This window comes from Equus asinus, chromosome 9 (assembly GCF_041296235.1).
Source record: "Equus asinus isolate D_3611 breed Donkey chromosome 9, EquAss-T2T_v2, whole genome shotgun sequence".
Classification (NCBI taxonomy): Eukaryota; Metazoa; Chordata; class Mammalia; order Perissodactyla; family Equidae; genus Equus; species Equus asinus.
Window position 1 is genome coordinate 42,998,427 of NC_091798.1, and position 15,610 is coordinate 43,014,036.

General features: G+C 52.9%; 1 protein-coding gene across 1 annotated transcript in view; it reads left to right on the forward strand.

The window, feature by feature from the left end:
• TRPC7 (transient receptor potential cation channel subfamily C member 7) overlaps positions 1–4,334 on the forward strand; it is a 132,291-nt gene extending 127,957 nt beyond the window's left edge. Inside the window, exons 11-12 of the mRNA XM_070517331.1 lie at positions 1,163–1,238; positions 3,471–4,334. Coding sequence (XP_070373432.1) covers positions 1,163–1,238; positions 3,471–3,640 — 246 coding nt within the window. The 3' untranslated portion in view covers positions 3,641–4,334. The remainder of the gene's footprint in view (positions 1–1,162; positions 1,239–3,470) is intronic.
• Positions 4,335–15,610: the final 11,276 nt, after the last annotated feature.

The following is a 15,610-nucleotide window of genomic DNA, read 5'->3' on the forward strand; positions in this document are numbered from 1 at the left end:
GTGATAATAACGAGTTAAGTCCTCCAGCTCTTTGTGTCCCAGTAGGTCACTTCTTTTTCACTCACAGAAGCTTTTCCAGAGCCCAAGTAGTCAGAGAGACCCTGGCAACCTGCTTGATGTCACACAGCAAAGCTAGGGACAGAATTCAGGGCCCTTCAATCTAGAAAATGTTGCCTCTGTCCCCTCAGGCCTCAAGTATGAGCAGGTGAGCAGGTCCCAGGAAGGGATGACCAAGGAGCAGGGAATCCCTCTGTCTTTGCTGTGCTGCTCAGCTCTTTGCAAGAGCCAGAAGTCTCAGCTACCAGAATATTTTTAAATCCTGTGATTTCGCAAGAACCCTGAAATGACTAGCTGGCAAAACCCAAAGTTCACCTCCTGCGGTCTTTCTCACACTTGGCTCTATTCTTGATGTCTCTAAAGGGTTTATTCATGCCTCATTTGCTGGAAAGAATCCAGTATCTGCATAATAAGTGGAACCTGCAGGCCAAACCCTTCCCCTCCAGCATGACTGGCAGCGCAGGGCCAGACGTGTGGGATTTCGGGGAAGCGGTGTTTTGGCAAAACCTCCTGAGGCCCAGCTATATCTGTCTCTGCCTCTGGTAGGAATTTTCCAAGGTACAGTGCACTTGTCCTCCACGCCTGGTCCCGACTCTGTCCTAAGTCCATCTCCTCTCATGCACAGCACCTGAAAGAGTCGCAGCCCCACCTGGGCTGGCCTGCTAAGACTTCAGTACTCCCTCCTGATCGTGTCAGTTGTTGAAATAGAAGAAAGTGCTTCAGAGCTGAATCCCGGAGAAGAGGACATGACTGGCTAAGGTCACAAAGGTCAGGGTAGAGTCAGGCTTAGGATGCTGGAGCCACACCCATGGATCTTAGAGGATTCTCTCTCTGTCTCCTTGGCTGGGCCTCCTGCCATTAGGTGTGTCCTGTTCTTACATCCCAGTGTCAGGAGGTATTGAATCCTGGGGGGAAAGGTTAAATAGATGCACTGCCCCAGCTTCCCCCACTGGGCAGGGCACCCCTCAAAAGTGAGGCACCAGGCGTGGGAGGATGCCCAACCGCTGACCCGGCGCTCTGCAAGAGGAAAGAGTCGTGTGTACCACGCAGGCTGCCTCTGTGCTCACCCAGGTCGTTTGATCCCTTCCTTATGTTCACATTTCAGAAAATCATGAAGCGGCTCATAAAAAGATATGTCCTGAAGGCCCAGGTGGATAGGGAAAATGATGAAGTCAATGAAGGTAAGTGGTTGGATTCGTTTCCTGCAGGTCAGAGGTCGGACATGGTCTCACGGGGCTAAAATCAAGGTGTTGTCGGCAGGGCCCTGCCTGGAGGCCCCTGGGAGGCTCGGTTTCCTTCCTCACTCGGTGTCTGCAGAATGCGCGGTTCCTGGCAGTTGTAGGGCTGAGGGCTCTGTTCCCTGGCTGGCTGTCAGCCGGGGCTGCCCTTAGGGCTAACCCAGAGGCCGCCCTCCAGTCTGCGTGTAGCCCCTTCATCTCAGAATCAGCAACAGAGCATCGAACGCTTCTCACGCTGACACCTCTCTTGCCTCTTCTGTCATCACATCTCTCTGACCCACTCTTCTGCCTTCCTCTTCCACTTTTAAAGACTTGTAATTAGGTTGGATGATGCAAAATAATCTCCCTATTTAAGGTGAGCTGATTATCAATCTTAATTCCATTTGCAACTGTAGTTCTCTTTTGCCATCTAATATTTCCGTACTCACAGACCAGATACCAGGGATTAGGACCTGGCCATCTTTGGGAGGATGGCTGTGGGTAATTATTCCTCCTCCTGCAATGATGGCTGCCTTGAGTTGGCCTCTCACCCCTTGAGTTCAGGATGGTCCAGAATATCTCATTCCGTGGGGGCACATAGACAGCAGCAAGCTATACACCTTTTTCAGAGGCTTCCCCTGCCTCCGTGCTAGCTGGCTTTCTCCTCTCACTTCCAGGCTCTCAGAGTCTGACAACCAGCAGTGTTTCTCAAAGTAACCCCAGCGTCAGAATCACTTGTTAAAAATGCAGACCCCAGACCCCATCCAGCCCTAATGAGTCTGCATCTCTGGGCTGGTGCCCGGGGGTCTGCATTTTGAAAAGAGCACCAGGTCTTTCTGATGCTCACTGAAGTTTGTGAACTACATTATTTCACTGTTTGGGTTATTTTCCAGGCTATTTTAAGCAGTTACTCTTAAGTGAAAGCAAATTACCTTATACGAGGTAATTAATCTTCATGAGACACCAAGGACAAATATTTGCTACCTACAAACTGCTTCCTCCATGACTGAAGGCACTACGTCTCCCCCTCGCCTGGGCCACAGGGGCCTACTGGAAGAGCCTGGGCATTGAGTGGCCCTCTGCTTCATCCTGGGCCATCCAGGGTGCAGCCTGAAGACCAACAGTGACTGAACCCACCCCTGGGCTCACTCTCTAGGGGCTCTGGCCACCCGTGCTTTTGAGTCTTGAACTTAAAACTGCCAGGTGTCATGCCAGCCAGTCTCAAGCAGTGTGTAATTATGATTGACAGGAATGGAACTGATTATAGAAGGTGGGGTTTCATGCCACTAGAATTATACCAGGAAATTGGGGCTCAGTGAAGCACCTGACAAAAAGTAGATAGGGGAAGTATGCATGGGTCAAAACTGGCCAAACTATATCCTTAAGAGCCCTGCATTTTCTGTATATGAGGCATACCCAGAAAATAGATAGGAATGTGTTCCCCAGGCAGTGGACTCCCACTGGAGCCAAGTCCAGTATCTATAATGTCAGGAAAGAACCTTTCAACTCTCCTCTGTGGTTAAAAAGATTCCCGCAGGCCAGGCCCCCGCAGATTTCTAACCATGTGGTTCACTGTGGAAGTGAGTGGAAGTCCCCACCGGGTCGTCCCCTGCTGTGGAAGGAGGAGGAGGCGGGCCTGTGGCAGCTTGCCTCGGTGGGGCAGTGCTGCCTGCATGGTCTGGATGGACCCCGGTCCTGCGAGGCTACCGGAGCTGTGGCCCCGTCCACTGTGTGAGCTGTTCCCTTTGCACTTGGGAGTTGCTCCTCTTTGCAAGTGACAACAACAGAACAAAACATGGAGCATCATGAAAACAAATATTAGGAACAGGGGTGTTGCCCAGAGTCTTGAAATCTGCCTTTAGTGGCTCCAGGATAACATTCTAACGATCATGATGTGAAATAGGTACTAGCAGTTCACAACCCTGATCTTGACCCCTCCATCAACCCAAACCCTTAACGGAGAGGACAGCTTTCCCAGAAATGGGAGGAGAAGGGTTTGAAATGGATGAATGTGTCCATCATGGGGAGGAACAGGGTGGTGCTTAGGTCAAAACTGAGCTCCCATCCCCTCACCTCAACCCTGATGGGCTGGACCACCAACCCTACATTCTGCTGGAAAGATGCCCACCCCTGATGCATGTGGGATGAGCCCCTTCTGCCTGTGCGTACTCACCAAGATCTCCTCTGTCCTTGCAGGCGAACTGAAGGAAATCAAGCAAGATATCTCCAGCCTGCGCTATGAACTTCTTGAAGAGAAATCTCAAGCTACCGGTGAGCTGGCAGACCTGATCCAACAGCTTAGTGAGAAATTTGGAAAGAATTTAAACAAAGACCACCTGAGAGTGAACAAGGGCAAAGACATTTAGCAGCTCGCGGTGGCATCTGTGATTTCTACCAGCATTCCAAGGCCAGGTTGGATGCCCTGGTCACCAACCTGGTGGGGAAGGGTCCCAGGCCCATTCCTCTAGGACACTAAAGAGACCCACTGGCTCCATCCTGAGCAGCCTTGCTGACATCTGCAGCCCAGGGGCCTGCCTGGACCCAGAACTGTTGTGAATCTAGGCTGCTGGGTGAGAAACGCAACCACAGGAGGAGGGGAGGAAATGTCCCCCCGACACACATGTGAGACCTTCGGTCCAGTCACAGTGACATACGTCCCTGTGGCCAGGGCAGGAAAGGCCATCTTGGATGCACACATGTGCCCTCCCACTGCACACGGGATGGCAGCTCTGTCTGCATCCCTGGAAGACAAACCACCTCATCCCATGCTCCCCTTCTCCCTCCCTCTCCCCGCCCCCACACATGTCCACACAGAACCGGGAGGTGACCTGTGATCTATTCTTAAGTGCCAGATGAGAACACAGATAGCCTAATAGCAAAATAGTTCTATTTGTTTATAAAAAAAAAAAGTTTAAAAATCCTAAATCAAAAATTGTACTGTAGGTAACACTGTTTAGAGAACAACAACAAAATCCAAATGATGTATTTTTACCTTTATTAAGATTATCTTGTATTTACTATTTTTACCTAAAATGGAAAGAAATAAAATTACCTCATCATAGCCGGAGAAGCCTCTTTGGATGCGCTGTTCGCTGGCCGCCCTGCGCCCTGCCTGGAGGAGGCCTTTGCAGGCGCTGCTCTGGGAGGAGAATGGGGCAGGTACAAGGGGGAAGGTACTGCCCCCTGAGTCAGGCAGCCAGGACCCCACCTCCAAGCCCCTCCTTCTCTCCCCAGACCTGGTGACCCCAACCTCGCCAAGGTCAGGAGGGAGGCAACGGAAATGGGTGGGAAGCAGAACATTTTCTCCTGCCCCACCTCTGACCCCCTCCCACGGTGTGGGAGAGGAGTGGGTGCCTGGTGAAACCCAGCCACAAATCTTTCTGAGCGAGGGGCCAGGTTGTGAGCAGGGAGAGCAGCCACCAGAGGGCGCCCCGGTCCCGAACAATGCGCTTCTGAGCAGCCTGGAGAAGATGCCTTTGGATTCCAGGAGAGCCCACTGGCCCCAAGGAAACACTAGTAACACTAGCCAGATGTCTTGAGTGAGCGCTTGCTGTGTACCAGGCACCGTGCTGAGGGTTCTGCATCAGGCCACTGACCCCTCACAGCAACCCCGTGAGGAAGAGGTGGATGGGGATCAAAATTCAGATGTTCTGCAGACACCTGGAAGGGCAAAATATGTGTGTGCGTGTGCATGTGTGTGTGTGTTTTATATGTGTACATGTATGAGGGGGCTTGTGTTTCGTGATATACAGTATATCTTCAGAGGTAGACGTGTTTTGTGTAATAATTCCCTTAAAAAAGAGCAAATCAAATGGGGTGATAAACAGAGCTGAAGGTGGTCCCAGCATTGGGGCTGTGGGGAGGAACCATGACAAACTGGACAGCCATGCCCCGCCTAAAGCAGGCCACAGACACTCAGCCCAGCCAACCGTTGCCATGAGGAATACAGGCCCAGTCTTGCCAAATCTTCACAATTTTGGGGGGGGGGGGCGAAGCTGGTGTTTGTTGGGCCCCTGGCAGCCCAAGACGGGTTACTGGGGAAGAGGCCTGGAAATGTGGCTCCCCCTGTGGGCCGCCCAGCTCTCCCACCCAGTGCTCAAACAAGAAGGAAGCAGAGGCGTCCGTGCATACAGGGGGCATACTGTATGTGTAAGGAGCTTTACAGATGTCAACTCTGGTCCAGGAGTTTTTCACTGGGGGTCCATGGGGGCGTCCATGAATGGATTTCAGAGAACTTGCAAATCGTAAAGTGCTCATCAGCTTGTGTGCTTGTCTCAGTGATGGTGCGTTGTTCTAAAGAGAAGACGTGCCGCTTTTCTCAGATACTCATCCCCGGCCCCATGGCCCCAGAGCCTGCAGATGATGACTGACTTCGTTCAGCAGGTATGTACTGAGTCCTTCGCCAGGTCCTGGGGATGAAGTACTTATGCATCCAGTGGGGCTCCTTTTTAAGCCTGGACTCTGAATGGGGAGGCTGATGTGCTTTGTAGGAAGAGCAATTGACTTATCCAGGGGACAAATTACCAACACTTCTGGAAGATTTCCTTTCAGATCCCTCACTTATCTTCATCAGAATGCTAATAAACATTTCTAAGATGCATTATTCAATTTCCCTATCTGCCTTCAACCAGAAGCAGCTGCCAACCCCATTTTCAAAGCCTGGGGCACCCTTTTCCTATCAAACCTAAGTCTCAAAGCTGTCCCTTAAGGAGATAAAGAAAAACAAGTCCCTCTAAGTAATTAAAAACCAGAAAGGAAAACTAGAACCATCCATTAGGCTTTGATGTCATGTCTGGGAGGTGAGAGTAGTCCAAGAATGGATTCATGGCTGCCAGATGGCTGTAGGGGGAGGAGAGGGACCCCTCTTTCATGGAAAGCTATTGGAGAGGGTTTGGAACTGAGGGCTGGCGGTGCTATCGGCCTGGAGCCGGGGCAAGAGCCCGGGGCATTTCCAGGCACAGACGCCCTCCCTCGCTGCTCCTCCATCTCCTTGGTGTGGAATTAGCCAGGCAGGAGAAGGAGCTCTTGGAGAAAGGAAACAGCAGGGGGAAGATTGGAGTCTGGGAGAGGCTCAAGGACAGACATGGGGAGGAGACAGGGCCCAGGCCCTCCCTGCAAAGCACACAGACTCCGCCTGGACTTGCACACGCCCCAGAGCACCCTACCCATGCCCCTGCAGCCCTCTGGACCTTTGTCACTATTTCATCAATAACATTAATGTGCGCATCTCATGTCTGTCTCCATGGCTCCCGGGGAAGCTCCATGAGGGAGTCTGGGTCTGTTTCATTCCCCATTGTGCACTAGCACAAGGCTAAAGAGTAGTCACTCAACGAGTCATTGCTGGACTCTTCAGATGGCACCCTGCACTCTGAAAATCCGGTGAGTTTGCAGGAAACGCAAGCCATCCCCTGCTGCAGCTCAGTGCAGCTTCAGCGGAAACGTGCAGTTTCCCTTCTAGTCACAGCATGGAAGGAGGCGCAGTTCTAGCACCTTCTGCTACTATGGGATTCTTCAACCCCCATGTAGACCCGGCTGGGGGCACTTATGGGACTCAGCAGCGGCAGCCCGGTCCAGGTCTCCGGGCAACCAGTGGTTAATTCAGCAAGTTCTCCAGCAACCTGTCACCTTCTGATGGCTCCTAATAGGACTCGACAAATCCTAGTGACACTTCCTGGGCAAAAACCACCAATTAGTCCCCAGGGCTGTTCCTAAAGGACGTTCACTCACACACTTGAGAAAGCACGGCCAGCCTCCTCTGCCCATCATGGAATATCCCCCTTCCTCCCTCCCGACAGAGCCCCGAAGACAAAAACTTGGCCAACACTCCAGGCTGGAGGAGGTTCCTTAACGTGGGCGCAACTCTGTGAAAGCTCCTCCCAGGGGCCACAGATCTGGGAAGGCCACAAGACCTTCACATCTGAGTGCCCCCAGGAAGCCAAGACACCCTGCCCTGCTCTGGAGCACCGAGCAACTGGTTAAAAATAAGCAGCGATGCCACCTGTCACTCCTCAAAGTGCTCATTGACACTTCTGTAAAGTGCAGGCGTTGAGGCCCCAGGGGCCAGCAGGAATCAGGAGTTTTGATCCTCTGAGGCAGGGAGGCAGGCCCGTTGGATGTTTACTCCATCTCTTTCCCTCGTCCCCGAAGGGTGAATGCACTAGAGGGAAGGGACTGTAGGAGACACATGGATGAAATCCATGCAGGCTTGTTAACTAGGCAGCAAAACCCCTTCCACCCCACGTCAGCAGGCACAGCAAGTTCCTAAGGTTGGCCCAGCTCATCCTTGTCCTTGGGAGCCGAAGCACCTGGGCTGGCCCTTCCTGGAGAAATCCCTACCGACTCTTTGTCTAGGATTTCTCCCTCTGCCTCCCCACTGGAGTCAGGCAGCTAGGATGTCCTATGCCATCTGCTTTAGGAAATGAATGATACAGAGACAAGAAAAAAATAAAAGTGTCCTGGGTTTGGGTTCTCAAAGGTCTGGGTCTTTATTGAATTTTCCTTCTTTTTTTCGAGAAAGATAAGCCCTGAGCTAACATCTACTGCCAACCCTCCTCTTTTTGCTGAGGAAGACTGGTGGCCCTGAGCTAACAGCTGTACCCATCTTCCTCTACTTTATCCATGGGACGCCTGCCACAGCATGACTTGATGAGTGGTGCCATGTCCACACCAGGGATCCGGACTGGCAAACCCCGGGCCGCCAAAGCATCCATGCGAACTTAACCGCTGCACCATGGGCCGGCCCCAGACCTGTGTCTTTAAAGAAGGGAGAGGACTGAGGGAAGAATCAATGGTTAAGAGAAATGGTGTTTGGTGGTCGAGGAGCGTAGGGCTCTCCCTACCCAGAAAGGCTCCCCTGAGACTGGGGTGGGGTGGAACGGAGGCTCGGTCCTAAGGACAGAGAGGTCAGGCAGCCTGGCCCTACCTGTGGAGGAAAAGCGGCCGGATGCCCATAGAAGGGAGGACCACGCTGGAAGGCCACATCCTCGCCCAGCCTTTGGCCTCCCTCCCTTTGGCATCCAGGAAGGACATCCAAAGCTGCCGGCCCCTCCAGGGCCCCTGAACCAGGGAGGCATGAGGAGGAGGAGGAGGAAGGCCCCCCAGAGGGCAAAGTGCACAAAAATTTAAGAAGCGTGGATTCCACGTCCTCAGAGTGTCTGCGTCAGACAACTGGGTCACACAGAGCCCGCTGTGTCTTGACAGGGACGCAGCATCAGCGAGGCCACTGACAAAAGAGGCCCTTGGGTCTGGTGGCACAGACCCCACACATACCCAGGCCAGTGGCCACCCACCCCCGCAGTGGGGACATAGAAGGCAAAAGAAGGCAGCTTAAATTCTCCAGGTAAAAGTTCACCAGGACGCTTGCTGGTGTCTAAGTGCAGACGGACACCATCAGGACAGACCCCCCCTGCTAACTCTGCCACTTCCACTCCCACCACCTCCAGAGCAGGTGGACATGCAGACTAAGCTGAGGGAAGGCAGGGCGGAGGGCAGGGGAGGGCATGGGGCCTGTCAGCTCTGTATGGGGGAGCTGTGACCTCCCCTTTGGCGGGAAACAGATCTCACCTTCCCCCAGGCCAAGGCCAGCCTCTGATCCCAACCCAGCTGACCAGAGTACCCAGTGCCCCTGAAACCAAGGCAGCCCCAAGCAAGGCGATCAGTTCCTGCCTTGACATTCAGATACTTGTGGACTGGGAAAGAGAAGTGCTTTTTTCAAGAAGGGTCAGGAACAAGAGAATGTGAATCTGTGACACCAGTAGACCCCTTCCTGCCACACAGACAGGGACTGTCTGTGAACAATGCCAGAGATGAGAAACGAAGGAGAGAGACGTGGACATAGGAGGGGGAGAGGGAGAGGAGACCAGAGGGAAGAAGAGAAGCGGGGGAACGGTGGGGAGGGGAAGAGAGGGAGCCATGCGACATCCTCGTCCAGGCGCTCTGCCTTACCTCTGCCGAACTGTTCCAGAGGCCTTCTCAGTTTTGTGCCAAATCAACCCCATTTTTGTTGAAGCTCTTTTGCACTGGGTTTCTGGATGTCATTTACATCCTCAGAGTCCTGATGAACACAAAAGTGACCTAGGACTTCTCTGCCCTACCCTTCCCCTGGGGCTGTTTGGCATTTCTGTGTGTAGAGGAGCGATGGCCAGAAACTGCCAGGAGTGTTTTTCTTGAGACCCTGTGAAGGTCTGGACAATGAGGGACCTCCTGGAGCTGATTCAACTATTCAAGAGTGGATCTACAAGATGCTGGCCATAAGGGCTGCTCTGGGGCCCCGGAGACAAATTCTCCTCAGGGCCGAGAGGAGAGTCTTCTCCCTGCTCTGCCCAGGCTTCAGCTCTGGAAGGATCCAGAATGGCACCCTGGGCACTTCTGTGACAGACCCCAGTGAGGCACCTCTCAACAGCTGTGCCAGCAGCAGGCAGTGGGGACACAAAGCGAGGGGAAAGCAGAGAGGGGGACAAGGCGGTCAACACAGTGACTCCACTTATCACCCTTGTTTGGGGAGTCCCTGCTCAGAGACTCAAGAAATAACCAGTAGACACTGTGAGGACGACCCATTTCTGGTGGTGAGCTTCCTGCCATAAGTAGGAGACATCAAGCCTTATTTTGTAGGTGCAGATTGGTGAAGTGGACTCAAGTTACATAAATACAACTCCATATTGGATTTGGGGGACTTCTGCTGCTTCCCATAAGCATAGATCATGGACAGTAGCATGAACCCCAGCAGCTGTACCACTGACTCAGAGTTTCAGACTGGTCAATGCCAGGGGAGCATTGACCGCCCCAGATCTGAGCTGGATCAGCCTCCGAGAAAGGAAGTCACTCTTTGGATCATTTCCATGATAGAACAGAACAGAGCCCCAGGGTTTCTGGCTCAGCTCAAATCAATCACAGGACAGACACTCCAGCAAAATAGAGCCTCTGCGGCCTCCGCAGTCTGCAGAACTAAATTAGAAGCCCCCGGAGCCTGTGGAGCCCCACTGAAGGTGAGCGTTCCATCTGAGAGCCAAGCTGGCTTTTAGACACATCTTCACATAAAGACGCTCACAGCATCATCACTGTCTGTCACCAACAGCGTGAACAGAATGCGTATTCTGCGCTTTGGCAAAGGCCACGGGGGTGTGGGGCACGAGTGTCTTCTCACGACATCTCCCCTCCAAAGATACGCAGACGTGTCTGCTGTGCCCTGGAACTTCTGAGCCCGCATGTCCCCAAGCACCAGCTCAGAGGGGACGATTTCCATTGCCCCAAGGCTGCAGCGAGAGGATGCTATAGATCAGTATTCTAGTCACTCTGGACAGATTTTCAAGTTTTCTCCCAAAGGGTAGAAATACCATTTTCCAGATTCTTAAAGACTGTCCAGTCAGTCCTCCCCCTGCATACATATGACATGAAAGATTCAGCCTGAGGTGAAACATAAAGATCCCTTCTGGAAAATGGAGCTAACAGTTTGAGATGAGAGCACAGATGCGTGAGGAAGCCACGGGAACTGCTTCTCCCCACACTGCCTGGGTGTGCGTCTACCTGCAGGGTCAGCCGGCCAGTGCCTGGGGAACTCTGAAGGGACCCAGGGTGTGCCCCAAGCCCACAGGGCATCAATGGTCACCCCAGTGCCCCACCACATGGTCAGAGATGAGGAGGGGGATTTGGAGGTGAGAATGAGATCTGGTCCCACGTCTCCAGCACTCCTGCCCCATATGCGTCCCCACATGGGTCCAGCTGGCAGCAGAGACCCGTAGGCAACTCAAGCAGGTGTGGAGGACAATGATGTCCGTGGCTCCATCTTTGTGGGGCCTGGGTGCTGTGTGCACGGACTTCCCGAGGCTTCTCTGGAGGCCGCCCCCAGAAAGAGAAGGCTAGAACCAACGCAAAAGAGGCAACAGCTGTGTGAAGCTGAGCTCCTGCAGAGGGAAAATAATAGAGGAGCCGCTTACCCGCCAGGCCTCTGCGTCTCCTCCTACAGGCTGTGGTCACTCAGGGGCAGAAATCGCCACTGGCACAGAGCAGCGGAGCCTGCATGGTCTGTGTAACCTCACCAAGTCACACCCCAGACCGCCAAGCCCAGGCGGTGGCAGGGCGAGCAGCACAGGGTGCCAGAGGAAAGAGAGCAAGTGAACACAAACGCCTGGCCTGGCTGCTATCCTGTTCCATGAAGTGTTTGGGTGACTTCCCAAGAAAGACTAGAAAGTGAGGTTGTGGTGAATTATAACATCAGTGGCCCCAGTGAAATGTACCTCCTGGTCCTCCTGACCTCGCTTATTCCCCTCCCACATTGATGGTCGGTTCGGTCATGTGACTTGTGTGAGCCAATGGGACATTAGCAAGTATAGCACATGGAGGGGCTTGATGAGGAAGTGCCCAGTGGGGCTTGTCCTCTTAGACGCCAGCTGCTATGTTGTAAAGAAGCTCGGCTAGCCTACTGAATGGTGAGAGGCCACGTGGAGAAAAACTGTGGAGGACATGAGGCCTCTTGTCCTTCCATCTAGCCAGGCTCCCAGCTGGGCGTAGGAGTGAGTCAGCTACGTGGAGCAGAAGAACCGCCCAGCTGAATCCCGTTGACCACAGATTCGTAGGAAGTAACAGTGTTGTTTTAAGCCCCTCAGTTTTGAGGTGGTATGGTACCCAAGCAATAGGTAACGCAAATAAAGGGACTGAGGGATGGTCCGGGAACTTTCACATCATACTCAGCCTAATGACAGGAGAGGGATCTCACCCATTCCCCCCAGGACAATGACTGACTCCTAGGGCCTCACCGACAGTGCCCTAGGAATACAAGTCAGCCGGTGTTAATGAAGCTGCAGTCAGGGTTCCCAACTATCCAGGTCAGCTTTGCTCCACCTAGAAGAAACCCTGTCTCTGTCCACCAACAGAAACCTCAAAAAGCAGCTCTGGCCATGTTGCAGAAGGATGCACACTCTCTTGAACAAGCTGAAGGCAGCCAGTCAGTGCAGCCATCTCCTCAGCTCGTGGACTGCAATGTGCAAAGGATGGAAAGGATGCTGTGGACTCAAACTGCTGAGGAGCCTGCAGGCTCACCGCGAGAATGGAGGGAAGCCTGGGAACAGTTAAGTAGATTTGTGAGATCCTAATAAGGATGGTGGACAATACAGGGGAGAAATCACAAGGCAGTCAGTGAATCATTGCCCAATGGACAGTGATAACACTCCCTTAGATTTCCAACCTTAGAGCCATCAGAGCACTTTTACGTCCCTTATCTCATTCCATTAAAACAACAACCCAGTGAAGTGGGCAGGGCAGGACTCATTATCCCCTTTGTGTAGAAAGAGCTTAAGTGGTGCAGGGGTCCCGTTGAGTGGGACTCCCATGAACTGGAAATTCAAACCCTGGGACCCCGAGCCCCATGAACTGGACTGGGTGCAGAGTGGATGCCAATGAACACAGCTAATGGGAGGGATGCCCTTAGGCTGGACAAGTGTAGAAGCAGTGTCCCGGGAGGCAGCCTGGGCGAGGAGGGACGCTCCTTGCAGGTATTTCTCTGTGTGGGCCTAGGACCTCCTGCTTCAGAATCCCCTGGGACACTTAATAATGTAGATCTACAGGCTGGGAGTGAGGCCAGGAATCTACATATTAAGATTCTCCCAGGTGACTCGGCTAGTCCATCATATTTGAACTCTATTGCCACAGAAGTCCCCTTGCTGGAAGCATGGCTATCAGGTCACCTGACTCAGTGATGGGAGGCAAGGACTTGGGGTCCAATGCTCGAACTGCCTCTCCTGTCTTCACCGAGGAGGCAGGACAGATCCAGTTTGGGCAGGATGTATAAGATTTGGACACATGGAAAAGATGGAGGTGGCAAGAAAAAAAGGCAGGGTAAGTAGCTCATTGCCACACCGCCCTCAGTCACATATCCATTATTGAACACCATCGTCACTAGTGAAAACTCATGAGAAAGGGACAGGAAACACAAGGGTATGGGTGACAACATCCTCCGGGGATGGCCTGGTTTGGGTTTTGTCTCGTGTTCCCTGGGGGTAAGGAAGTGTCACTCTTGCACTGGGGCACAGGCAGGGTCTCCTCCCCTCTGTCCTGGGATCTCAGGGCTCCCCTAGAGTCAGAGAGCAGAGCCCTGAGAAGGACAACCTGCCCCGGTGGGGATGCTTCCTGAGTGTCCTGGCATTAGTCCACCCTGGGGGGACCCCTCAATCCCCCACTCCGGCAGGTTCTGCCCCAGTGACAGCAGGGAGAAGAGGTCCTGCCAGCTCCAGTGAGTAGGGGGTATGCTGGGTGTCCACTCCTCCTCTCGCCCCAACTAAAGGGGGGAGGGGAGATGGGGCCGGGACAGGGCTGGCTCCTCATATTTGAGATCCACCTTGTACTTGGGATAACCCTGTCCTACTCTTTGTGACGGACTCTGAGCCACTTCTGATCTGGAGCAGGAAATGTGCTGTTGAAGTGTGCTCATAATCAGACCCAGGTAATCGGCTCTTTAATAATCAGCCTGTTCCTCCTGCCAGCTCCCTAAGCCTCCCCCTCCCGCCTCCGTTCTATTTTCATGCTGTCCCCTCCCAGGTAGGGAATTCCTTAAAGGGCCCAGCTGGCTTGTCATCTTTTCCTTTTCTTTCCAAATGGCCCTATTGAGGGTGGGCCTTTTCCTGCGTGTGATTCAGAGTGAGGCTCTGAGCAAGGGCTCTGAGGGGCCAGAGGCACAGATTCCCGGAAAGAGCGCTATTTTGGGAACTTGGACGGTGGAAAGGCGTAGTGTACTCACCTCTGGCGCAGCAGAGCTCAGCCCGACCCTCCTGCCCGGGTCGGGGGGGAGGGACACTCTCCTGAAACCCAAAATGCCTCCGTGTCCCTTCCACCCTGGCTATCCTCTCAAGTGAGTGCAGAAAGGATGGAAAGTGGCCTTCTTGACAATATTGTCAGCATCATGTGAAAGGGGGCCTGTGGCTCCAGGACCCCGACCCCGGACTGGGCCCTTTCTCTTCCGGCTCCAGCACCCAGCCTCACCTTCAGCCAGCGCCTGCCGCCTGCCGGATGAGGCACTTAAGAAATGAGGACCACAGAGAGGGAGAGAAATAAAAAAGCAAATTACTTTTGCTGTTTTGTTTTACACTGTTTTTAAAAAAAATTATTATTCTCATTACAAAAGTAAACTATGGTCACTGGAGAAATTTTCAAGAACCTTGGCACTCAAAAAGAAGAAAATGGAAATCGCCCTTAATCCCACCCATAGGGATCATTATTAGAGGGTATTACTCGTGGTTTTATTTGCATATTTATATCAATCTTAATCCCCAAACTCCCGTGGGGAAGAATAGGACGTTACTTTCCCACTAGCTGATCTCCCAATCTCCCCAGGTGATTCTGAAGGGCTGGGAGAGAGGAGGTGCCATGAGTAGAAACTGAGCCCCAGCCCCTGGAGAACCTGCCCCACGGCCTTGGCTCCCTTTGGGGGGCAGTGCAGGACCCTGCCTTTCTTGCCTGGGTGGATGAATTCAGGACAAGGTGGGGCTGGATGGGCAACTGTCACATCTCAAAATGCCCTTAACACCCCCACACATCTTCTTGTTTTCCCGATTTGGTTCTAGTTGAGATGTTGAGAACATCCACTCAACACCATCTCTGGGGGAGTGTCATCTTAAAGGCTGTCTCAAAGAAGGGCCAAAGGATTCCATTCCGAGTCATCCAGCAGAGACGAGCGGGCTGGCAGCCTACAGGGAGCGGCCGGAGAAGCCCCTTCCCCAGCAGCTCTGGGTACAGGGACCACACGTGCCTCCCCAGAGGAAACCTTCCAGGATGGAGACACCCTAACTTATGACCTGGGAGCCGGGGCTCAAGAGGAGGAGCAGGTCAGATTCCTATTGCCTCCGCATAAAATAGCAATGCTAATCTAGTTTCCAATTTAAGTTTTAAAATGCCACTTAAAGGACAGCTTCAGTTCTCTCACTTAAAACTTTTTTTAAATAATCACATTTCCTCATGAATCAGGCCATGGGCATATTTGTCCCTCCCTTCCTGTCAAGAACTGACAGAGCAAAAAGGATACTCTCTCAGAGATTTTCGTGACCAACATACTGCTTTGTTTAGGGGGCCTTTCTCTGCCCCTCTCCCCCACCCATCGCCCCTTCTACCCATGGCCTCTGGGACACTGATCGTGACCCCACCACTCCCCTGTGGGAGAAGACGGCACCACCCAGTGGCAGAGGTTCAGGAAGGACCAGGAAAGAAATGAGAGCTGTCGCCCAGGCACTGGCCAAGGGGAAGTCTCAGGGCAGGGGTGACTGGCTGCAGGGAGGAACTTATCCAAAATTAAGATTTTGGGGATCCCCAAGACTTTTATGGGAGAGAAACCAAGTTGTTTTTTGTTTTGTCTT